Below are 26,928 nucleotides of genomic sequence, written 5' to 3' on the forward strand. Positions count from 1 at the left end.
GAGAACTGAGGGATTTTTTTTGCAGGGAGGAACCGTGATGTAGGAGGAATTGATAGATTTATTGTGACCTAGGGAGGAGGCAAACTTTGAAGTATTACTTGGGAATTTGATCAAAGGTAATTATTTTCTCCTTCCTCTGGCCAAAATATTTTTAATAAATATTTTTAATAATTTCTGTGTTGCTGTTTTTGGCTAAATTTAGAAGTTCATGGTATTGTGGGATTTTGGCATCATTCATAACCAAGCCCTAATTTATAAGTATGTGCTATTTGAAGTAATCAGGAAATTGATCCTTGATACATAATACTCAGGATGAGCCCTTGACATTTGGTTTGTTAATGCTCAAGATATTGTATGCTCAGAAGGGTTAGCAATTAAGAAAAGTTGTATAAAATATTTCCACGGTTCATTCAATTCAGTAGCATATTTTGTCATGTCTTGATTTTACAGATATGCAGGGGAGTTTAGTAATATAGGCAATGTTTCGGTCCTTCGTACATTCAGGGTTCTGAGAGCTTTAAAAACTATTTCAATACTCCCAGGTAAGAAGCCCAGATTTTTGAATATTTTCTGCCAACTGGATTCTCTCCTCCAACCATTTCTTTGGTTTTGCAGGTCTTTTGTCTTTTCTTATCTGAGTGACTTTGTGTTACAGAAACAACTGAATTTGTGGATGTGGGTGGCGTCTCAGGATTGTTGCCCAGTCAGAATAATTTAAGCACTGGAAACAATCTGCCATTTTATTTATTTTGATTGTTCATGTCTTTAAGCATTTTGCTTGATTTTTATAATATCTGTTATACAGAAGGCTGTTCTGATTATTCTTGTTTATCATTGTTTTAACTGTGCAATGTCCTTAAAGACTCAGCAGACTTCTGCTTTATAATTAATATTTATTATTATTGAGTCAAATCCTGTTCAGTTTTTACTCGTTCCTTAATCAGGCAAATCAATTAGGCATTCGCTGGTTAACAGCTATAATCAAATTGAATATGATTGATGGATCTGGTCCATTGGTCTCTTTCTGGTCCCCTTGTATTATTTTTCTGTATGCGTCTAGTGTTTTACAAGTCCTCCCAAGGTAGCATCATTGCAAATTTAATTAGCAAGATATTTATTCCCTTTTCTAGATTATGAATGTCAGATTCTCCCTGGTCCTTGCATGGATGAGGGAACAATTCATGCAGGAAGGACAAAAGGAGCCTTTCCCCCTCCACACACTCCATACTCCCTACGAAAGTGCTAGGGACAATTGCTTAGACTAGATGAAAAACATCTTTTTTTACTTTCATTACTTTTGTTTCATCTGGACTATGTTTGTATTGAAAAGACACATGAACACTGGCCAAGTAACTATGAACTTGTGGCTGCTGTATGTTGTTTTGACTCTCAAAAAGAATGATACATGTGTTTCAGTTTTTTAGTCCTTATACTGCTGAATTTTATCTCTCTAGGACTGAAGGTCATCGTAGGTACACTTATTCAGTCTATTAAGAAACTTGCTGATGTGATGATCCTGACAGCTTTCTGCTTGAGTGTCTTTGCCCTCATAGGCCTCCAGCTCTTTAAAGGCAATTTGAGACATAAGTGTGTCAGAAATTTTAACTCCACCAATGGAACTATTTATTTGGATGACAAAAAATGGGGCTCCTTTGATGAGTTTATTAATGATTCAGGTATGTTGTCCTCTTGTTTCCTTTTAAGATGGTAGATTTTATATATCTTTTGACTCCTGCACTGCAAAATATATTGAAAATACAGATTAATTACTACCACACCGCAGTGTTAGTCTTTGAAATGCCAGAGTGGTTTGCAAAGATCCAGGGATGATTTCTGCTATTGGTGCTACAATTCCTTTCTTTTTTTTCCCCATCAACCCATTATTGGAAACAATAGTCATCTGTGTTTCCCAGTATGATACCATAGTAACTGAAATGCACATTAGCTCATTCTCTGACATAATTTACAGAAGTTCGGCCTTGTACAGTGTACAAAGCAGTTATATACATAGTTTGCTGTACATTTAAGAAGTCTACAGATTTATGTCTTTTGATATGGACTGTGAACAGTTTCAGCTGAACTAAATATTCAGCTAAAATGTGTGTTTTCCTTATAAATAAGTTGTATATCTCTTTATTCCATATGTGTTTCTTGACTACAATTAGTGCTGAAAATATGGATGAATAGAACAGATATCTGAAAACACAACAAAGCACCTTCAGAGGAAAGAAAAAATGTAGATGCATCAAGGGAAGAAAGCTTTCTGAGGAAAAAATCTATCTCAAAATACATGAGAGAAACAACATGAGAAAAATCATCTGCATGTACTGAATCTGGGGAAAGTTTCACCAGTGAGTGAAATCTCCAAATAGCCAGGAAATTTAGACGCAGGAGGAACTATCAATAAGCACTGTGTGTGGAGAAAACTGTACTTGTAAAGGAGAGGTTAAAATACACAAAAGAATCCACCCAGGAGGGATGCCATTTGCATGCACTGAGTGTGAAAGATTTACTGAGATGGGATCTCTCAAAACTCACCAAAGAATTCAGTCAGGAGAAAAATTATTTATATGTACCAGATGTAGGGAAAACATTAATGGTAAGGGAATTCTCAAAACCCACTGGAAAAATCCACACAGGAACCAAGTCATTTACAAGCATGGAATATAGGAAGAGTCTCAATCAGAAGGCAATCTCTAAAAATACTAATGAATTCACACAGGAGAGAGATCTTTTTCATGCAATGGATGTGTAAAAGCTTTGGCTACAAAGAGGAATTTCAAAATACACAAGAGGAATAACATGAAACAGAAACTATCGACCTAGCCCTCATTTTTTTCTTTTAATTTTTAAATGTTACTTTACAAACATTAACTTTGCTGTGTTGGACATAATTTATATTTCATTGTAGGATACACATTTGTGATTCATAGTGTTGCCCCTCTCCTGAGGTGTGGCTCAAGCCTCCCCGGGGATGCTTACTACTTAGAGTGGCTTCTCTCTTCTCCTTGCATGGGCTGGTCCTGGGCTCTTTATTGTGATGTCTGGTGCCTCCACCCAAGGTGACTCTTCACTGTGCCCAGGGCACAAGAGGTGCTGTCTTTTCGAAAAACGACTAATGCTGCTAATGGCAAAGGAGTATAAAATCCACTACATAATGGCAGAATAAAGCACATCTACACAAAGCAGAGCAAAGAAATGACACACCCAGAAATTATAATATAACAGAGGAGGTCTTTATTCAGGGCAGGAAAATGGCATCTGGGAAAGGAAAGCCTTAGGGTTAACTTATAAGTACTAACACATCAACAAATTTCCCACCTCCCAGAACTCACTACTCTTCTCAAACCACAGCTCCCTCCGTGGCATCTTCCCAGCCAGATGACATGCTAAGGTTGAGTCCAGAGACAAGTGCTGCAGTGCTGTGAACATTGGCCAGCATAAACAAACAAAAAAGGATCCTCTTAGAGTGTCTTCACCTCTGGATGGGGCAAGGTCATCTGCTGGCTCTTTAGTCTGGAGTTCTGGGGGGTCTTGGCTGGCCTTTGGTAGACAGTGCTGAGTTGGATCTCTCACACTGTACACACTGCTGTGGATAGGGGTGGAACTGCCTGAAACCATGCACTAGATCCCATGGCAGTTCAATTCCCTTTCCGGGGAGTGGGAGTTAGAGACTTCCTGAGCTGCTGTTCTACTTTTTCAGCTCCTTGTCCTCCCTCCACTGCTTCCCTCCTACTGTATGTTAAACTTGGTCATTTTATGTTATCTTAAAATAAATTGTAATTTTGGGGCGGCAGAGTAGCACAATTTTGGGGGCTAGAGCAGTGCAAAGCAACCAAAGTCTGTTCTAGGTCCAGTACTATTAAATATTTTCATTAACAACTTGGATATTGAAGTGGAGAGTACTTCAGATGACAGAATTAGAATTCAAAATGATCATAGTAAATTGGAGAATTGGTATGAAATCAGTAAGATGAAAGTCAATAAAGTTAAGTGAAAAGTATGACACTTAGGAAGAAAAAAAATGAACAAATACAAAATGGGAAATAACTGGTTAACCAGCAGTACTGCAGAAAAGTAGCTGGGGGGTTGCAGTAGATCACAATTGAATATAAGCCAACAGTGTGATGCTGTTCCAAAAAAGTCAAATGTCATTTGGCGATGTATTAACAAGTATATTGTATGTAAGACATGGGAGGTAATTGTCCCACTCTTCTTGGCACTGGTGAGGCCTGAGTTGGACTACTGTGTCTGATTTTGTACACCACACTTTAAGTAAGATGTGAACAAATTGGAGAGGGTCCAGAGGAGAGCAACAAAAATGATGATAGGTTTGGAAAACATGATCTATGAGGAAAGATCGAAAGAATTGGGTATCAATGGTTGTTAATCAGGATGGGCAGGAATGGTGTCCCTAGCCTCTGTTTGCCAGAAGCCTGGGAATGAGCGACAGGGGATGGATCACTTGATGATTACCTGTTCTTTCATTCCCTGTGGGGCACCTAGCACTGGCCACTGTCGGAAGACAAGATACTGGGCTAGATGGACCTTTGGTCTAACCCAGTAGGGCCCTTCTTATGTTCTTATGTTTTGTCTAGAGAAGAGAAGGCTGAGGGGGTATGTGTGCTAGCAGTCTTCAAATATGTAAAAGATTTTACAGTGAGGATGGTGATCAATTGTTCTCCATGTCCACTGAGCGTAGGACAAGAATTAATCGGATTAGTTTTCAACAATAGAAATTCAGGTTAGATATTATGAAAAGCTTTCTAACTATAAGGATAGTTAAGCAGTGCAGTAGGTTTCTTGAGAAGGTTGTGGAATCCCCATCCTTGGAAACTTATAAGAACAGGTTAGATCAGAGGTTCCCCAACTTTGGGGCATGCCCCCTTGGAGGGTGCAGAGGAATGTTCGGAGGGTGCAATGGGGCCTGGGCTAGCTCCCTCAGGGGGGTGGGGAAGGAGCACCAACTAGTCCCACCTGACCCCTAGCCATGACCTGGCTCCCAGCCCCGCCCCCAGCCTTGGCCCCCGGCCATGGCTCTGTTCCTGGCCTTGGCCCCAGACCCACTCCCAGCTCCAGCCTCAGCCCGCTTACCCCTATTCGTTTTCCTCCTCACCCCTCCCCCCCCGAGCCGTGGCCCTGCTGCTAGCCCCAGCTCCCTGGGATGACGTGACCCTGAAAAGTTTGGGGACCACTGGGTTAGACAAACACATGTCAGGGATAGTCTTGATATATTTTATCCTGCCTCAGCATGGGGAAATGGATTTGATGACCTCTTGAAGTCCCTTCCAGCCTTATATTTCTATGATTCTGTATTGGTGAATCTGTCCCTTAACTTGCAATTGACAAGAGGGCTATATTAGTGAGACTGGTACTGTATGAAGGGGATTAGAAATAGTCCAGTCTCCAAGTCTCAATATCTCTGCACTTTAAGGGCTTCTCCTGAGTTCCTGCCTCAGTTCTCCAGCACTTCTACCTCAAAGTGCCTTTCAAGCACTCATGCTCATGCCAACATCCAAACATAGAATCTTTAAGGAGCAGTGACAATTAAGCCATGTAATCTACCAGTGAGAACTGTTGTGTCCAGTCTCCTTCATATGACTGAGTCATTACAATCAATAGAATTGTTGCATGCAGATTAGCTGCAGATAAAGGGTGGTGATTGATTGAGTGCATCTTGCTACAGGAAAGTATATGGTACTGAAGGACATTCAACTGTTAGGGGAGCTGGAATCTCCTTTACTTTCTGTCGGGCTAAATATTCAGTCCTCAGTATGTTTTCTCAGTACTGAGCTCCTCCGTAGAACTCACTGCTAGACTTACATTAGAACCTATCATTCCACCTTCAGCAGCCCCTTCGTTAGAGGTGAAATGTTCATACTCATCCTGTGAGTCTCAGCACAGGGGGAAGGATTCAATACTGATTCCCCAAGAATCCCTTCTTATGAATTTTATGAATTTGAGAGGGAATCCAGGACTTCATGTAGACCTAGACATCATAAAGTTTGAAGATGCACATATTCTGGTACCTTTTCCCGTGGCCCCCAGTCCTTGTATGACTAATGTACCACCATGGTCATATTGGAACTATTGGGGTCCTTATCGTATAAGGCATAACTCCCATGCAGTAACCTCCAGGAAGATATCCTCCTTCCCTGTTCAGAGGCAAAACCCTATGATGCCTCAGATGACACCATTGACTCTTCAAACAACAGAGGAACTTTCTGAGGAGGAACAACCTCAGACTGAAGATCTACAAGTATCTGACTATTTTGTCCTTGTCTTCAAGTGAGGTAGTGATCCCCTTTATTTTATCTCATCTGAATGACTACAAGAGCTTCCAAGAACTGCTGAAGCAGATAGCTGAGTCCTCCCAGATTCCATTAGCAGAGATGCAGGAGTCCCACAGAAATTGCTGGACATTCTCCATGCCACAGTGCCAAAGTTTGTGGCACTCCCCATTAAGGAGGTTTCATTGGACCATGCCAGAAATATTTGGCAAACGCTTTTGTGTTGATCACTTTCACCTCAAAGAAAGCTGACAAAAGATTTCAGGTGCCATCTGTTGGAGCAAAATATCTTTTCACAAACCTAGTACTTGTCTCTTGGGTGATTGTGGCAGATAATGAGAAAAACAGACAATGCCAACCAAGAATGACTCCTAGTGAAAAGGAACCAAAATGGCTAGATTTCATTGGTCATAAATGTTACTCATCTGCCAGTTTAAAATTCAGAATTTCAAAGTATCAGAAATAGTTAGCATACACCTCTACCCCGCTATAAAGCGACCAGATATAACATGGGTTCGCATATAGCGCGGTAGCAGCGGCAGAGCTCCGGTGGTGCTTTAAAGGGTCCGGGGCTCTGGCTGCTGCGGGGAGCCCCGGGCCCTTTAAATCACCGCCGGAGCCCTGCTGCCGCTATCCCAGGGTTGCGGCAGTGGGGCTCAGCCAGCGATTTAAGGGGCCCAAGCTCCCCACAGCTGCCAGAGACTGGAAGTCTTTAAATCACCACCGGAGCTCTGCCGCTGCTACCCCGGGGTTGCTGCAGCGGGGCTTGCTGGCGATTTAAAGAGCCCGGGGCTCCGGCTGCTGTGGGGAGCCCTGGGCCCTTTAAATCACCGCTGCAGCCCTGCCACCACTACCCTTATATAATGGCATTTCACCTATAATGTGGTCGTGGCTCCCCACGACCACATTATATCGGGGTAGAGGTGTATTATGGTTTTCTCAACTACAACAAATGTATGGATTATGTTTATAAGCTTCCAAAATAAAATAGGGAGGAGTTTAAATCCTTAGTTTTGCAGGATAACTGATTGCTAGAATGTCCTTATAGGCAGCTCTGGAAACTGTTAAGTCTGCTTCATCAACTAGGCAACATCAGTAGTTATGAAGTGGATGTCTTGGCTCCAAAGTTCAGGCATTCCAACAGAGGTTCAATTAACTGTGGAAGATCTTCCCTTTGTGGTTCAGATCTTTTCAACCCTAAAACCAATGACACTCTCCACATGTTGAAAGGTCCCCAAGCCACACTTTGCTCTCTTATAGTGTATACATCTGTAACCAAAAGAAAACCAAGGAGACCTCATAGCTATTCTAAACAGAGAACATCATATGCATTTTCGTTTCCCAGAGAAAAACAACTCCATAAAAAGAAGAAGTGTTTCCAAAGAGAGGAGTTTCTGCATCAGCCACCTCTCAATTCTACCCTGAACCTACAAACATCATTTTGACAGGTTGGTCGAGATTCACACCACAACCATTTTAATAGATCTAGACCCTTCTTCCACTCCATTTGGGAACCATCTACACTTCTTCCCAAAATTATGGGACTCTCTAACAGACTGCAGGAGACTGAAGATTGTCTCAGTACATTAGTCCATACAGTCCAATTCTGCACTTGCCCCTCACCCCTTTCTGATGCCTTTTCAGGGACCCCTTTCATGAGAGACTATTACAGCAGGAACTAGAAACACTTCTGTCTCTCAGAGCAATAGAAGAGGATCTACAGGAATGCAAGAAGAAAAGTTTCTGCTCTAGTTAGTACCTTATAGTAAACAAGAAGGAGAGAATGGAATCCAATTTTGGATTTGAGAGGGCTCAGCATTTTCATACACCATTTTAAATGCAAACTGTCACATTAGTCTTCATAATTCCATCTCTAGATCCACAAGACTGGTTTGCAGCTTGTGACCTTCAGGTTGCCTTCTTCCATATTTCCATTCATCTGGCACACAGAAAATGCTTAAATTTCCAGATGGGACAGTACAATACACTACTGTATCAGCAGAGACCCATTGATCTCTCTTTATAACCAAAGATGCAGTATTCACCAAGGTCTTAACAGTAGTTGCTGCTCATATAAGAAATCAGTGTTAGACAGAGCCTGTCTTCCCCAAGACAAATTTCAAACCATGTCTAGTCTTATTACTCAACTTCAAACAAATCTACAGATAATAGTAAGGACTTGTGTAAGTCTACTCAGACACCTGGTTTCCAGAAGGTTCACTGTGCTGAATGCCAGAGTACACCTAGGCTGCATGCAGTGTTGGCTAAAATCAGTGTATGCGCCAAGTTGCGTCCTCAAGATGTTCTTTCCTCACTGAATTGATGGAAAAATCTTGTGACAGATGCATCACTTCTGGGATGGGGAATACATCTGGATCACATGGCAAGTGGACTCTTGAGAAGACTCTTTTACATATAAACTTATTGGAACTCAATGGTTTACAAGGCATGGAATTCTTACCTCTGATTAAGGATTGTCTACCCAAATTATGACCAACAACATGACTCATGTTTTATTAAAAGAGAGAGATTGGGGGGAAGGAAGCATGATCATCCTGCCTTATGCCAAGAGGTGGTTTGATTATGGATTGATGCATTTGACACCAGATATCTCTAACAGCAGTTCACCTTCCAGGTCTGCTAACACTCTGGCAGACAATTTGAGCAGGCATTTCTCCTCAGATCATGACTAGACAAAGTTCCTTCGATTCCCAGGGTACTCGGAAAGATCAAGCAAGGCACTGCCAGTGTCATCTAGATAGCTCCCACCTGGCTGAGGTAGTTTTGGTACCTGGAGCTGGTTCTATTACTGATCCTTTCTCTAAGACCTTTACTTCAAACAGCAGATGTGATATCCGAAGACAATAGGAACATCCGTCGTCCATCTCATTGCATGGCTAATGGATGTGTGTCAGATATAGAAAGATCTTTTTTTTTTCCAGATGTCCTGAACATTCTGATAAATAGTAGGAAAAATTCCACCAGAGAAATCTACACTCCTAAGCAGAAAAGATTTACAACAGGGTACATATAGTACCAGTTATGCCCTGTTAACACAAAGATACCTATCTTGGGCTATTTACTATCTCTAAGGAACTCTGGACTTTTGATTAGTTCTGATAAAGTACACGTGGCAGCCACCACTGCATATCACCCTCCTATTGAAGACAGTAAAGTCTCTTCCCACCCCTCTGTCTAAATTCCTCAGAGACCTAAGGTTTTTCTACCAGTAAAGAAACCTCCCCTATCTTCCCAGAACCTTAGTGAATTGCTTGTAAGTTTGGTGGACCCTCCATTCCAACCCCAAGCAACATGTAGCGATTACATCAGCTTGTAGAATTGGGGAGATACAGGGACTCATGGCAGGTTTTCCCTACTGATAAGGTGTCTCTTAAGCCAGATCCCAAATTCCTTCCCAAGGTAGTTTTCAGAATTGCATTTAAATCAAATGATTCATCTATCTGTATTCTTCCAAAACCACATTCTAACCAGAGAGAGTCCAGATTACATACCCTGGATGTTAGCAGGTCCCTAGCCTTTTATTTGCAAAGGACAAAATCCTTCAGAGCTTCCCCTAGACAGTTCATATCATTTCCTGACACAATGAAGGCCAACCAATTCCTACCCAGAGATTATATCAATGGGTTTTGGGGTGAATTTGACTTTATTATGTTTTAGGTAGTTTATGCTGCTTGGGCACTGGCAGCCTTTTCTGCATCCTTGCAAAGTATCCCCATTTTGGATCTGTCCAGCAGCTACTTGGGGTTTAGTACATACTTTTATCAAGCATCCTTCCATAGTGGAAGCATCCATGTTGTTCACTTCTTTTGGAAGACGTGCTGAAGTCTCTGTTTAGGTAGACTCTGAATACCCACCTACTCATATCATATCACTGCTGGGAATTGCCAAAAAAGTATATATATAGGGAGAAACACTTAATGAAGAAAGAAGTTTTACTTGTACAGTAACTGGAGTTCTTCAAGATGTGTTGTCCATATAGATATTCTATGACCTGCCGTCCTTTCCCACTACTACAGAATCCTATTACATGTGGATTCTGTGGTTGCAAAGGAACTGTCAGGTGGGCGTACACTGCCCTTGATGCCCCTCATACAGGATCACAAGAACATTCAGGGCACATGTGCAGACCTAATGGCCAAAAGACTCCAATCTCCAGTGCATGGGATGCATGCGAACCAAGAGTGGAAAAATACACACACACCCCTACCTACCTACCTACCATTTATTGTACAGGTAAGTAAACACATGTCAAATTTACCCTTTGTGTCTATGTGCCCTTGTCAATATTTATTTCACTGGATATTTATCATGTCATATTAATCTAGGAGGTACGTGTTAAAAAGTATTTTGAATGTATTATGCTTTCATTTTTCGTGTAGAAAATGTTTTCAAGAAGAATGGCACCAAGGATCCCTTATTGTGTGGCAACAGCTCAGATGCTGGGTAAGTGTAGTTAACTTTTCTTGGTTCTGAACTTTTTTCTTTGCTTCAGTACTTTTGGCTTAGCTCAACCCACCAGTGACTAATGTGAAGAGCACATTTCAAGTTCCTAAAGACAACAGTAATAGGAACAAGGATAATACAAATATAACAAATAATAAGACAGTATAATGAATGACAGGGGATAGAGTTTGAGCCCATGGTTTCTATACTCAAATCTAAATTCTTCCTAGGCCTTCTGGCAGATGTTCTTGCAATTACTTTAACTTTTTTCTCAGAAATGTATTTAATACACTTCCATTTAGTGAATTAAATTTCAAAAGAATGAGAGGTGGAGACGGAAGTAGGGTTCACTTCAGTGTTTTCTAGTAGGGATAGGTGCATCATTTCAGAAAAAAATAAAATTTAACCCAAATCTGTTTCTACCCTAAGGGTATAGAAGGAGAGGACCGACAAATAGGTTGGGGAGGCTCATCTGCACTTCCTCTCCTCTATCCAGGACATCAGACAGGATTTAAAGGGTCAGGGACAAGATTTAGAGATTTTTTTTGTCTCTTGATAATGCAAGAAACTCCAGCCCCCTCACAAATTTCAACCCTGCAGGAAGGAGGCAGAGTCTCTCCCCGTTCACTCACCATAAGAGGAGGAGGAGAAGTGAGGATGCCAGGTGGAAGGGAAGAGCTTGTGAGGGATGTGGGCAGATGTAGGGGCAGAATTGATGGGGTACAGCAGATGTGGGGTTGTGGGGGACACTGATCTAGGGTGTAGGTGTGGACTGTAGGGCTGATCTGATGTTGGCGCTGGGGGACAGGCAGAATTGATGTGTCAATGAGATGTGGGAACTCTGAGGACAGGATTAATTTAATACAGGCATAGAAATGTAAATCTGGACAGGCCTCCATCCCTCCACGCTGAGGCGGTACCAAGTAAACCTTGATTATCCCTGACAGGTGTTTGTCCAGCCTAGTCTTAAAAACCATCAATGACGGGGATTCCACAGCCTCCCTTGGTGTAACCTATTCCAGTACTTTACTATCCTTATAGTTTGAATTTTTTTTCTAATATCTAACCTAAATCTCCCTTGCTGTATTACCCCCAAAATCAGACTCCAGGCACCCTCACAATGGCCTGCCTATATCAGTAACCCACTTGTCAATTTGTCTGTTTTGGTAGGTGGAACGGGGTGGCCTGCCCTAGAGGAATTGCCGGGGTTTTACTAAGGGTTTCTCTCTGACCCTTAGAGAACTCCCCAGGGTAGACTAACTCTGTTGACCCTTGGGAGGACACGGATACAGCCTTCCGATTGAAGGATTGACACTCAGGCAGTAATTCTTCAAAAAACAAAATAATCTTAATTTAATATACCAATATTCCCTGATACAATAAACCTTAAAAGCATATTTCAAGAAACAAAATACAAATCCCATTAGCACATGTATGCATATCAAAGTACCCAATACTGCAATACAATACAGTTGGAAATAGCGTTTAAGTGGTTACATTCTACATGTGGTGATCAATTACATGTAGAATGCTGACAGCAAGTTCTTACCTAAAAAATTAAAATTGTATACATAGTAACAAACATACATACACAACATCCAACTTTATCATCTCTGGCATACACACTCATATGTCTTGGTTACTTAAACTATGGTCATCATGCTTACTTCTCTATAGTTTTTTTTCCCCTCGAATCTGACTACAGTCCTTTTGCTCTGTCATGACTTCTTAGCTGTCACTGCTGCTGCAGCTCTCCATTCTTCAGTGATTTCAGCTCTCTTCTGATCTTCTTTCTTCCTCTTCTGTTTCTCCAGAATCCCCAGTCGACAACACTCAGATGTTAGTAGGTTCTAGTCTCAAAATCAGGCCCAGTGTTGTTAGAATTACTGTTAAATTGGGAACCCTGACATGCATAGTTGCAACACTTACACTTAGAAAAACCTTGTATTTGCAATAGTTTCATTAGCACAGTTAGCAAAATCACAAACACTCCATGGAGCAAGATAGATAGAGAGAATACAGAATGAGATCTGAGCATCCATAAATTCACACCATCCCTCGCAAAAGCACCTGAAGTGTTAGTCATCCTCATCATGATTGTCGTCCTGTCATCTCTCAAGGCACATAGGCTCGGAAACAGCTTTTATAATATGTTACTCTGATGCAATTCTGCCGATTGCATATGCAGTCAGCCTCTGACTAGTTCAGAGTCTAAAGATAACCTTAGTTCACAGTGTAAAAGGCAGAAGGTAGGGATAGGTCCTCCAAACAGTTACTCCAGCATCAATTCTCCCAATGATTTCAATCAGACTATGCACATGTGTAACTCCGCAGAATTGGGGCTGTGTTTAAGACAAGATCCACTAAAAGAAGCAAAGGAAATGTTAACTTAAAATGGGAAATAATACTATCTATATACAAAATAATATTTAACATATTTTTGTGTACGTGTGTTTTTGTATTTCTCTCCCTGTCCTTCCACTCTATGGCCCTCTTTCCCAACAAAATATTGTAGGGGTGTGGAGGATATTTGCTTAGCTTGGGTTAGTGTTTGCAGGTCTCACGGAAGAAGTGAGTCCTTATATCTCAGTTGTAGTATAACTGAGTGTATAATCTGAGTTTTCACAGGAACTGAAGCTATTTGCCTTTAAATTTGGACATTTTAAGTTTTCATCACTTTTTATTATTCATCTGTAGCTCCTGTCCAGATAAATATGTATGTCTCAAAGTTGGGGAAAATCCTGATTTTAACTACACAAGTTTTGATACATTTGGCTGGGCCTTTCTTTCCTTGTTCCGCCTGATGACACAAGATTACTGGGAGCGTCTGTATCAACAGGTATCAGATTTACTTAATTCAAATATTAAATAAAGCAGTAATGTAGTTGGATAAATGTATAAAGTATTTAAAGTAAAAAGAGAGGAAAAGAAGTCTTAAAATGAAATGACGGGCGCAAGTCACAGAATAAGTGACTATACTCTGCACATCCATATGATGAGAGTACTACAGCTAACTCACGATACAAAGCTTCTGCTTTTTTCAATAAAGAATTTTTACAAGGAAATTAAACATCATGAAAAACACTTAATAGCTTGTTATATGATGGGTCAATAAGTACAAAGCAGAAGATTTTACTAGCCTGGAGGAAAGATTCAAAACATGCTACATCTCTATCCCCCAAAAGGGGGACCACAAGGGACTGTGAGCGGTAACATAATACAAAGCTTTGCACCTCTGAATCTGACTAAAACTCTTCCTATTTGATGGCTGATTGGCAAGAGCATAGCCTCTCTGTACTGCGGTGTTTGCCAGACTTCCTGCAAGGGGACAACAAAATGCTTTCACAGCCCTTTAAACCAACCCTAATGTGCTGCAGTCCCAGGGAGTGTAGTGCAGCAGAAAGGGACTGAGATGTCACCATGCACTGCTCCAGTAGCACAACAGAGCCTTCCCCTCAGAGGTGCAGCTCCCTTTCTGTTCACCCAAACTGAGCTCTACTGGCCACTATCAGGAAGGTCATTAGGGCTCATTGAGGGCGGTATAGGAAATGGGAAAGGAAGCCCAAATAGGCTGTGGGGTTTTAAAGGTTTTTTTAAAGCATTTATTCAGGAATATGGAAATGTGACCAAGGTTTTTAAAAATACCTTAAAATAATATTTACTACTTTCATATAGTGCTTTACATCTTCAATATGCTTTACGAGCATTAACTAATCTAATTACACTAGAAGTGTCGTGTCATACTCCTTACTGTAGTGTGTACTTTGTGCTTACAGACTCTCAGAGCTTCTGGGAAGATCTACATACTCTTTTTTGTGCTGGTCATCTTTTTGGGCTCATTTTATCTGATCAACTTGATCCTGGCTGTAGTGACTATGGCATATGAAGAGCAGAACAAAGCTACTATTGCTGAAACTGAGGCAAAGGAAAGGAAGTTTCAGGAAGCCATGGAACTGTTGAAAAAAGAGCAAGAGGTCCATAAACTATTCCCTTGTTAATGTTTGGCACTCTCCATTTACAATATACACCTCTATCCCGATATAACGCTGTCCTCGGGAGCCAAAAAATCTTACCGCGTTATAGATGAAACCGCGTTATATCGAACTTGCTTTGATCCTCTGGAGTGCGCAGCCCTGCCCCCCCCCCCCCCCGGAGCGCTGCTTTACTGCGTTATATCCAAATTCATGTTATATTGGGTCGCATTATATCGGGGTAGAGGTATTTGTAGCGGAATTTATCAGTCCCTCCTTATCTTTGAGTGTGTATAAACAATGACACTGTGATCACTGATGAGAACAGGTGCCAGCTACTATCTTATTCAAAGTTATCAGAGTGCTTTCTAGGGCAAATAGAAACAATTCCTCACGCATAAATAGTATGTGTGAATAGTGAACATAAAAATGCAACATTAGTTCATGGTACTGTAAGCAAAATAGTATTGTAAAGGCTGACGGGTCTAAAATTCCACCAACCTATAGTTTCCATAAGGACACATGAATGTTGTTTTTTATTCCATTGCTCAGCTGGCCCATTCTTGTGGGTAGGCAGGGTATTGAAACATCCAATAATTCTATTCTTTCACTGCTTTAGAGTTTGATCCTAAGCCAATTGGAGACAATGAAAAGACTGCAATTGACTTCAATGGATCAGGCTCCTAGAGAGCAGGATTCTTGTATATTTGAAATATCGCTGAAAACACAGATTGGAGTGATGACAGCAGACCACGGTGTGACACTGATCCTGAAGATTCCCAACAGAGAAGTATCAGAGGGGTAGCCGTGTTAATCTGGATCTGTAAAAGCAGCAGAGAGTCCTGTGGCACCTTATAGACTAACAGACATATTGGATCATGAGCTTTCGTGGGTGAATACCCACTTTGTTGGATGCATGTATCCGATGAAGTGGGTATTCACCCATGAAAACAGAGAAGTTGTGATTTTCAGTGTTTAAGTCCTCATTTTGGGAAGTGGATAGATGTGCTAATACTGATTCAAATTTTAAACTGATTCTGTACAATCTGTAATATGTACCCAGAAAAATAGGAGTTAAGTGGTATGAATGATCCAAAGTTTTATATTTTGCCTCTGACAGGGGGAGTATCTGTTTGCACACAAACACTGCATGTAACCAATTGTTCAATTCTCTATATGGAGTGGGAAATCCTTCCTAATACCTTCAGTGATCAGCTTGCACCAGAAACATTAAGTTAGTATTTTAACCATCTATATGAAATGATAATTGTTAACGAGAATTATAGAGCACAGCAGTACTTTTCCATTACTGATATCCTAACTATGTATCTAGAGTATCAGCTATGTTTTTTGTTTGTTTACTCTTAGGCATTGGCTGCTAAAGGAAATGATACAAAGTCACTTTGCTCCTTTGAAATGTCACCTTTACCCTCCAAAGAAGTCAAAGATAGAAGCAATAGGAGAAATAAAAATATGTCCTTAGGGAGAGAAGATTATGGGGAAGCTCAAAAGGTTCCCAAATCACAGTCCAGTAGCCGTCAACAAAACTTGGTAATTAATTATCTAAATCGTAAATCCTTATAGCTTTGTCAATTTTAGAACAGAAATTGCTCAAAAGCACAAACACAATCCCATTAAGAAATAGAATGCTGTATTTATAGATATAAGCTAGCATCTGCTTCTTTGGTCTTTAAAACTAAATCTCTTTTCAGCTGAGAAAGAAGCAGATAACATTTCAATGCAAAAGGAAAACTTTTGAGAAAGTCATGTGTGAATGAAAACAGAGATGATGTAATGAAAATGAGGCATCGACATGCACTGAAGCATTTTGCTATAACAAATATTTTCATGAACATTTAAAATATATGTAGATTAAAAATATGTTAACATTCTGTGTAATACTGGGAAATTAAAAAAAATACATTGGAACTGGAATTTAATTAACATTCCATAACAGACTTTTGCACTGATGCAGCTGCACCACTGTAGCGCGTCTGGTGAAGATGCTATATGCTGATGGGAGAGCGCTCTCCTGTCAGCATAATTACTCCACCTCCATGAGAGGTGGAAGCTATGTCGGCAGGAAAGCATCTCCCACTGACATAGTGCCGGTGTAGGAAGAGCTTAAATCGCTGTAACTTGCATCGCTCAAGGGGTTGTCTTCACACCCCAAGCAACGTAAGTTAGATTGACTTAAGCAGTAGTGTAGACCTGCCCTAAATTAAATCATTGTATGAGTAACTTTATTTAATGTTGGACTTACAAACCTTCCATGGTTGATTGAGGTACTAAAAATCTTTATCATTCTCAAGAAACATATTGCATGATGCATTTTTCCCTTTTTCGTTTTTTGGGATTTTAGGTTCTCCTTGCACTTACTTGTGGTCCCAGTGCAAACCAAATGAAATGCAGGCTCAGCCATGGAAGCATATTCAATTTCCAGTTAGCTGGCAGAGACATTGGCTCCAAAACTGATTTTGTTGATGATGAGATCTTCAGTGTTTTGGAAAATGAAATCCAGTGCAGGTCACTATTGATGACACCTATGTTGATGACAACCAAGTGTGCAAAGTTAAATGAGCCATAATTATGACTCTGCTACTCCAAATTAGAACTGGCAAAATTTCTAGTTTGTGTGAAATTAGAGATTTCAAAATTTGTTTAGATGTGGACCAAACCCAAATTTTTTGACATTTCCCATTAATTGGAAATTCTGTAAAACGTTTGTTTTGGAAATACCAACACTTGGTATTTCCAAAATGAGATATGTGCCCTGGGACTCTAGCAGCTGCTGACCGAAAATAACATGATTCATGTAAATTTCAGTCAGCAGCTGCCAGGGATCTCATGGTTCCTGGGAAGCCCCACCATGTGAACTGCTCTGGCCAGGGACCCTAAGGCTTCTAGACTCCCAGGCCAGCTGTCTCCCCAGACTGTCTGACTCTCAGGGAAGCTGGCTCACCAGGTTGTCGGATTTGTGCAGCTTGTGAGCTAGTTGGTATGGGAGTCTAGAAGCCCTGGGGTCCCTGCCCCCAGGGCAGTTCACATGGTGAGGCTTCCCAAGAGCTGCAGAATGTGGAAGTCCCGCATCTCTGGCCCTGGGACACTACACATAGTGGAGTTGCGCAGTGTAGATGGAGGAGGCACTGTTTGGGTAGAAAGGTACATACCTGGGTTCAGGCCGTATTTTACTCACCAGAATCCTGGGGTCCCCAGAAGTCCACTAGACGATCTGGCAGGAACCAGCTAGTCTGTGGTTCATTGAGCCTGACATGTTTCAAACTTATTTCTTGAGGAGTAAAAACTTTCTAGGTCTGGTCTCTGCCCCGAGGTGATTTTTTTTTAATATGAAAAATTTGAGAAAAAACAGAGCATCCATTTTTTGAGTATGAAAAAACAACACTACAGATTAGTTCAGGATAGGAAAGGCAAAATATTGTAATCAAAGAGAAGTTTTAGATGGGCAGAATCTCATTAACCAATCTGAAGTTTGTTCAAAATACTGGAAAGCAAATACCCAGGGTGACCAGACAGCAAGTGTGAAAAATCGGTACCGGGGTTGGGGGCTAATTGGAGCCTATATAAGAAAAAGACCCAAAAATCATGACTGTTCCTATAAAATCGGGACATCTGGTCACCCTACATATACCCTGGGAACTGTCATGGCCACAAGGGAGTCAGGCCTTTATTTTTTAACCCATTCTAAATGCTATTATTTCCTATAGAAGAGGCCCATTTATTTCACTGCATGTCATCATTCATATTAATGTCCATGGCTATCCCCGTCTAATTGTTTCCTCACTTTGTACTCTTTATGTTACTAACCATGTTTACTTCTTTAAACAGACTCCTGTATGTGATGAAGTGAGCAAGAAGCATTTGCCTCATCATCTGTCAGTGGACTATTTTAATGAGCCACTACAAAGTCAAAGGACAACTGGGGCAGTCAGTACCATTACCTGTGTCCTGGAGGGTAAGTTATTTCTCATCATTTTTTAATTGAAACCTAAGCATATGTTGATATAAAAGATCAAAATCTTTAAAAAACAAACAAAAAACAGACCGGGGGGGGGGGGGGGGGAAATAGAGCCTTTGCAAATGCTTCAGTTAGGAAATGCCAGAATAAATGTTCTGTGCATCCTTAATTTGGCTCCCTTGTGAATATATATAGTATCATGATTTTATACCTGTCTTTCTAGAGGGGACCTATCTTTAAAAAGGATAACAAAGAAGAGCCAGGGGATTGTAGTCCAGTCAGCCTAACTTGGATACCTGGAAAGATATTGACACAAATTATTAAACATTTTGTAAGCACCTAATGGATAATAAGGTTATAAGGAATAGCCAGCATGGATTTGTTAAGAATAAATCATCCCAAACCAGTCTAATTTCCTCCTTTGATGGGGTTACTGGCCTAGCGGATAGGGGAGAAGCAGAAGATGTGATATATCTTGATTTTTTAGTATGGTTTTTGGCACAGTCCCACATGACATTCTCATAAGCAAACTTGGGAAATGTGTACTAGATGAAATTAGAAGAACAGGAGTACTTGTGGCACCTTAGAGACTAACAAATTTATTAGAGCATAAGCTTTCGTGGACTACAGCCCACTTCTTCGGATGCATATAGATGAAATTACTATAAGGTGGGTGCAAAACTTGTTGAAAGATCATACTCAAAGGCTATGTCTACACTGCACATCACTGGTGGCAGTGTGTAGGGTATGTATAGCTACGCTCCACAGAGAAAAGCATGTTGCGATGTGAAAGGCTCTGGCAGGAGAGGCAGTGGGGAAAAGCTGTGGCAGAGGGGAGCTGCCAGAGTCTTTCTCCGCTGTCTCCTCACACCAGAGCTTTTTCCTGCTGCTGGAGCCTTTCCGTGCAGTTGGAAAAGACTCTGGTAGTGGGTAGGCCGCAGGACACTACACTGATAAAAATAGCAGTGTAGCTGGAGGAGTAGAAAGGTACATACCCGGGTACATACCTGGGTTCAGGCTGTATTTTACTCAAGGTATACTTATAAAGACTGCAATCTTTTGATGGGATATCTCCATTAATTTTTTTAATGGGAGGGGGAGGGATAGCTCAGTGGTTTGAGCATTGGCCTGCTAAACCCAGGGTTGTGAGTTCAATCCTTGTGGGGGCCACTTGGGGATCTGGGGCAAAATCAGTACTGGTCCTGCTAGTGAAGGCAGGGGGCTGGACTCAATGACCTTTCAAGGTCTCTTCCAGTTCTAGGAGATGGGATATCTCCATTAATTATTATGGAATCTCCATCATTGGAAATTTTAAAGAGCAGGTTAGACAAACACCTGTCAGGGATGGTTTAGATAATACTTAGTCCTGCCATGAGTGTAGGGGCCTGGACTATATGATGTCTTGAGGTCCCTTCCAGTCCTATAATTCTATGATTTACTTTTAATACTTCCCAGAAGGGTATAGTAAATAATATTTTTAAAATAATTGCCCCCAAAATGGATGATGGAGCCAAAAATGTTCATACTTAGGAGCCCTGGAAGTGGGAGAATAGGGGATATAGGGCTTCCAACACCATATGGCCAGTTCAATTGACAAAAAGTGGTCAGGACAAAAGGAGGGGTGGTGCAAGTGTTACACTGTTGATTCATATTTAGCTTGTGATCCACTATGACCCCCCAGATCCCTTTTTGCAGTACTCCTTCCTAGGCAATCATTTCCTATTTTGTATATGTGCAACTGGTTGTTCCTTCCTAAGTGGAGTAGTTTGCATTTGTCCTTATTGAATTTCATCTTATTTACTTCAGACCATTTCTCCAGTTTGTTCAGATCATTTGGAGTTTTAATCCTGTCTGCCAAAGCACTTGCAACCCCTCCCAGCTTGGTATCATCCACAAACTTGCTAAGTGTACTCTTATCTAAATAATTAATGAAGATATTGAACAGAACTGGACCGAGAACTGATCCCTGCAATTGATATGCCCTTACAGCTTGACTGTTTACCACTGATAACTATTCTATGGGAACGGTTTTCCAACCAGTTATGCACCCACCTTATGGTGACTCTATCTAGGTTTTATTTCCCTAGTTTGTTTATGAGAAGAGCATGCGAGACAGTATCAAAAGCCTTACTAAGTCACAATATACCACATTTACTGCTTCCCCCATCCACAAGGCTTGTTACCCTGTCGAAGAATGTATACATATAGATTTCACATAGATTACCCTCCTCCAACACACATACATGCTCAGAAAAATGCTGTGTAGCAAGTCCAATAGTGCTCCATGTATGCTATTAATTACCCTGTACTTGTGGATTTATGTTAGCTCTGGAACGATGTTTTCAGTAATGCACATCTTGGTAGCGCATTGTGTGATCATCATACATTCAGTAAGACAGTCAATTAACAGAAATCATATCCATAGCTATAACACGTACCTAATCTATACAGAGACAAATCTATTATCTGAACGGGACCCCATATGCCTGAACATCATGCAGTACATATCACAACGTCAGTATAATATCTGTATTACAACATATATTGCATTTAGTGCCAGGCCATCCTACAAAGTCGGTCAAGAAGCAGTGTTCCCACATTAGTACACCTCTTTCCCGATATAACACTGTCCTCGGGAGCCAAAAAATCTTACCGCATTATAGGTGAAACCGCATTATATCAAACTTGCTTTAATCCAATGGAGCACGCAGCCCCCCCGCCCGCCCCTCCCGGAGCGCTGCTTTACCGCGTTATAGCCGAATTTGTGTTATATCGGGTCACGTTATATCGGGATAGAGGTGTATTTGCTGATGCCAGCCCATGTGCAAATTGGAAAAGAGTTCCTATTCTGCTTTTGGAGGGGAGGACACACTATATCTATATATCTCCTGAAGTGTATGAGATTTAACTGTGGCCACTTTTCTTTTTAGAAAGACAATGTTCTTCTTTGAGTGATTGTTCATGTCCATTCCAAGCAGGTGTGTGCGCGCCGCGTGCACGCCAGCCGGAAGATTTTACTATAGCAGCGTCCATAGGGTCGCCTTCGGTGCTCCCTGGAGTGGCGCCGTCATGGTGCTGTATATAGGGGCCAGCCGACTCAGTTCCACCCCCTCAGTTCCTTCTTACCGCCGGTGACGGCTAGCTGGAACTTCGCTTGCTCTTCAGCAATCGTGGCAGTGTTCCGTCGTTGTTGTAAATAGTTAGTTAGCTTGTTGTTTAGCATTAGTTTAGTTAGATAGTAGTTGGGGGGGGGTTTCCCCAAGTTTTCGTCGCCCCGCTGGGGCATGCCCGGGTCCCCAGGGTTCAGACTCTGCAGGGACTGCGGGAAATTCATGCCGAAGAGTGACCGCACTCTTCGTGCTTAAGATGCCTAGGGGAGAGCCACTGCATCTATCTCTTTGGTATCTGCAGGGGTTTTCGCCCCAGGACTCTCAAAGATAGAGAGCAGAGACTTAAAGTCCTCCTAATGGAGGTGGCCCTGCATCCACAATCAGATCCCGGGCCTACCGAGCTGGCACCCAGCACTTCATCCTCGGTGCGCAGTGCCCCGGCACTGGCGCTAAGTCGTGAAGCCAAGGCCCCCAAACCCCGGCACCGGAGAGAATCGGCGCCCAAGAAATCAGCCTCAATGAGACACCGTTCCCCATCGTCAGTGCCGGTTAAAAAGAAGAGGCCGGTGAGGGAACATTCCCCCCACCGGAACTCTAAGGAGCCATCGCCATCCACGAGTGCTACGGGACAGTCTGCGCCGCAGACCCATTCAGCCATCCCGTTGACTCCCGCCCCGGAGAGGGTACGGACAAGTACGGACAGGCCAAGATCCCCGGATATTATGGAAGAAGTGTGCCTCCCATCGATGCCGGAGGTGTTCAAGGCCGCCTTAGACCTCTTGAGCCTCCCGGTGCTGGCGTCGCCGCACTGGTGCCGAGAACCTCTGGCTACCGTTCGACCCCAGTTTCAATCTAGGGGCAAACCGGCAATGCTCTCGCCGCGCTCCCCGCACCGTGCCACTCTAGCGGCACCGGTGCAAACAGCACCCTCTCCGCTCCGGTGGCACCGGTCCCCGGCGATAGTGGGTACCGTGCCTCCTATGTCCTCATACTCGGAGACCTCGGAGGTGGACTCATACCGCTCTAACAGATAAAGGAGCAAGCGATCGTCCTCACGTACAAGTACCCAACCGTACCTGCCGCAGTGGCAGCAGCAGTGGCAACCGCCCCCCCAGTGGCCATTCTGGACACCATGGGCCTACCACCAGTCAGTGGGTCAGGCGTATGGACCCCGCTCACGAGCCGCATCTGTCTCTTCGACGTTGGCGGCCCCGCCGCTAATGCCACCACCACCGGCACCGCCGTCTGACAGGAGTGTGCCACAAAGGGACACGGCACCGCCTAGCCAGACAACAGCACCGACGGGGACCTTGCTCCCAATGCCGCAGGCACTGTCCAGCACGCCTTGTCTCTCGGTGTCGACCCCGGTACTGGCCGCGGTGCCACATCCTGAGTCCGCACCGGCCGCGCAACCTGAGTATCGTGTGCCGCAGGCCCTTGTAGAGGGAGAGGGGGTAGATGAAGGCCCTCTTCAGGGGATCTCTTCCTTCTCATCTCCGGATGAGGCAGTTGTGGGAACTTCAGCGGCACCGGCCCTAGAGGACAATAGGATCCTCCAACAGCTGCTTACACGAGCAGCCCAGAGCCTCTCGATCCAGACTGAGAAGATTGAAGTGGATACAGATCTGGTGGTGGACATCCTGACCCCGTCTGGCCCATCCAGGATAGCCCTACCTCTCATAAAGATCATTACTGACACAACCCGCACCTTGTGGCAAACTCCAGCCTCAGTGGCCCCTACGGCTAAAAGGACTGAGAGGCGATATTTTGTTCCATCCAAGGGCTATGAACATCTTTATACACACCCTCCCCCGGACTCCCTAGTGGTAGATGCGGACAACCAGAGGGAGCGCCAGTGGTTCCAGGGAGCTACGTCCAAAAATAGAGATGCCAAAAAGTTGGACCTGTTCAGGCGCAAGGTATATTCGACGGGGGATCTGCAGTTGCGCATTGCCAATCTGCAAGCCATAGTGAACCAGTATGGACACAACACGTGCTCGGCTTTGTCTAGGTTTGCGGACCTCCTTCCACAGGAGTCGCGAACCAAGTTTTCAGCCCTGGTTGAAGAAGGAAGATTGATTACCCGGGCTTCCCTCCAGGCGGCCTTGGACGTGGCCGATTCAGCCTCACGCACATTGCCGACTGGTCTGGTCATGAGGCGCGGAGCCTGGCTTCAAGTTTCCGGCCTCCCACATGAGGTCCAACAAACGATCCAAGACCTCCCCTTCGAAGGACCCATGCTCTTCTCGGAGAAGACGGATAAGAGGCTTCATAGCCTAAAGGATTCACGGACCACGCTCCGTTCATTAGGCCTACACACCCCGGTCACCCAGCATAGGCAGTTCAGGCCACCACAGGCCCCACGGCCGTACCAGCCTCAAAATCGAGGGGATGCCTTGCGCAGAAGGGCAAGGACGGGCAGAAGGAGGCAACAACAGCAGCCCTTCGGCCAGTCATCTGCCCAACCAAGGCCTACACAGGGGCCTAGACCACCATTTTGATGGCTTGGTGGAGGACGACCTCCCAGTCAGAACCCTGGATCCATCCAACCTTACCTTCCCGTCACGTCGGTCCCCCTTCTATCGTGCGTGGGCCCGAATCACATCGGACACTTGGGTACTTCGCACGGTAGAGAGGAGATATTCTATCCAGTTCTCCTCCCTCCCGCCCCACCAGCCCCCCTCCCCGTTCCTCTTCAGGGACCCCTCTCACGAGCAACTTCTACTTCAAGAAGCTCAGTCCCTCCTCGCAGCAGGGGCAGTAGAGGAGGTTCCTCAGGAGCTATGTGGCAGGGTTTCTATTCTCGCTATTTCCTAATACCAAAAGCAAAAGGGGGCCTCAGACCTATTCTGGAGTTGCAGCATCTCAACAAGTTTGTAAAGAAGCTCAAGTTCCGCATGGTCTCCCTGTCCTCCATCATTCCTTCCAGGGATCCAGGAGACTGGTATGCTGCCCTCGACTTAAAGGACGCATACTTTCACATTGCGATAATCCCTCAGCAGAGGCATTACCTCAGGATTGTCGTGGGCAATGCTCATCTACAATTTATGGTTCTGCCCTTTGGTCTGTCAACAGCCCCAAGGGTCTTCACGAAGTGCATGGCAGTCGTGGAAGCCTTCCTGCACAGGCAGGAGATTCAGGTGTTTCCCTACCTGGATGATTGGCTCATCAAGGGCAGGACCAAGGCGCAGGTGAACGAGCCCCTCATGGTATGGCTGATGTGATTAGGTCCTATGATGAGACCTAATCACATCAGCCATACCATGAGGGGCTCGTTCACCTGCACATCTACCAATGTGATATATGCCATCATGTGCCAGCAATGCCCCTCTGCCATGTACATTGGCCAAACCGGACAGTCTCTACGCAAAAGAATTAATGGACACAAATCTGACATCAGGAATCATAATACTCAAAAACCAGTGGGAGAACACTTTAACCTGTCTGGTCATTCAATGTCAGACCTGTGGGTGGCTATCTTACAACAGAAAAACTTCAAAAACAGACTCCAACGAGAGACTGCTGAGCTGGAATTGATATGCAAACTAGACACAATCAACTCAGGATTGAATAAGGACTGGGAATGGCTGAGCCATTACAAACATTGAATCTATCTCCCCTTGTAAGTATTCTCACACTTCTTATCAAACTGTCTGTACTGGGCTATCTTGATTATCACTTCAAAAGTTTTTTTTCCTCTTACTTAATTGGCCTCTCATAGTTGATAAGACAACTCCCACCTGTTTATGCTCTCTGTATGTGTGTATATATATATCCTCAATATTTATTCCACTCTATATGCATCCGAAGAAGTGGGCTGAAGTCCACGAAAGCTTATGCTCTAATAAATTTGTTAGTCTCTAAGGTGCCACAAGTACTCCTGCTCTTTTTGCTGATACAGACTAACACGGCTGCTACTCTGAAACTAATTACCTGGTTATTGCTTTGTTTTCTTTGTCATTTGTAACTTGAAGAATCGCAACAGAAATGCCCTCCCTGCTTGAAGAACTTTGCCCTAAAATATCTTATTTGGGACTGTTGTCCTCTGTGGTTGAGAATCAAGAAAAAGGTGACAATTTTAGTAATGGATCCATTTACTGACCTCACTATCACTCTTTGCATCGTGATGAATACTATCTTCATGGCACTGGAGCACTATAAGATGACAAGAAGTTTAAAATTCATGCTTGACGTAGGCAACAAGGTAAGTGAATTCTGACATTCACTATCAAGAATGAATTTATGTATATTTCTACCCAGGATAAAAAGAATGGTAGTAAGAAAGATTCATTTATTCATTCTTTGTCTGTTAATTTCCGGGATATGGGATTCTCAAATGTTACTCTTGTTTCGCAGTTGTTCTAAACATCCTTTAAAATAAGAGCAGACCAGGCTAGGATTTTTGTTGACAATCCGTTATGATATACATGATACAAGTAGGGTTTGCTGTTCACTTCACTGATGTACCTATGTCTATACTACTATATTTGTGGGAGGGTGGTCTAGAGAGATGTGCTCACAGAACCATTTAGGCAAACATGACTTACTGTTTCTTTTGTCACAGGTCTTTACTGGAATTTTTACTGCAGAAGTGATCTTGAAAATCATTGCTCTAGATCCCTACTACTATTTTCAGCAGCGCTGGAATATTTTTGACAGCATAATTGTCACCGTAAGCTTAATTGACCTGAGTGTATACACCAAAGCTAAAGAAAGAAAAGAACGGGGAAACCTGTTAGTTTTACGTTCCTTCAAACTGGTAACGGCTCATATATATTCAGTCTCATAAAACTTTTTGCATGAATACAATAGAGAGGATTTCAGTTCCCCCATTCCGTGCAATTTCTGCACCCTCGTATTAGGAACTGGAAACTCATTTTGTCTAATTTCAAACCCATTTAAAAGTTTGACAAACATATATAGCATTTGTATTTCACTGTGAGATGATTTTAAAACATGGACTGAAAGGAGTAAAAGAAAAATCCAATGTTAAAATGTAGTTAATGTTGGAGCAGAGAATGAAAAACAAATTAAGAGAAACTGAGAAAGAAGAAATGGAGGAGAAAAAATGTAATAAAGACATATTTATACTGTATAATCACCATACACTTGTGCTA

At 42.8% G+C, this 26,928-nt stretch overlaps 1 protein-coding gene across 1 annotated transcript in view; it reads left to right on the forward strand.

The window, feature by feature from the left end:
* The window catches only part of LOC117872004 (sodium channel protein type 5 subunit alpha-like), a 99,875-nt gene that overhangs the window by 13,130 nt on the left and 59,817 nt on the right, over positions 1 to 26,928 (forward strand). Inside the window, exons 5-13 of the mRNA XM_034759935.1 lie at positions 451 to 542; positions 1,455 to 1,676; positions 10,691 to 10,754; positions 13,452 to 13,593; positions 14,531 to 14,728; positions 16,094 to 16,276; positions 18,572 to 18,698; positions 25,786 to 26,015; positions 26,376 to 26,570. Coding sequence (XP_034615826.1) covers positions 451 to 542; positions 1,455 to 1,676; positions 10,691 to 10,754; positions 13,452 to 13,593; positions 14,531 to 14,728; positions 16,094 to 16,276; positions 18,572 to 18,698; positions 25,786 to 26,015; positions 26,376 to 26,570 — 1,453 coding nt within the window. The remainder of the gene's footprint in view (positions 1 to 450; positions 543 to 1,454; positions 1,677 to 10,690; positions 10,755 to 13,451; positions 13,594 to 14,530; positions 14,729 to 16,093; positions 16,277 to 18,571; positions 18,699 to 25,785; positions 26,016 to 26,375; positions 26,571 to 26,928) is intronic.

Source organism: Trachemys scripta, chromosome 2 (assembly GCF_013100865.1).
Source record: "Trachemys scripta elegans isolate TJP31775 chromosome 2, CAS_Tse_1.0, whole genome shotgun sequence".
Classification (NCBI taxonomy): domain Eukaryota; kingdom Metazoa; phylum Chordata; order Testudines; family Emydidae; genus Trachemys; species Trachemys scripta.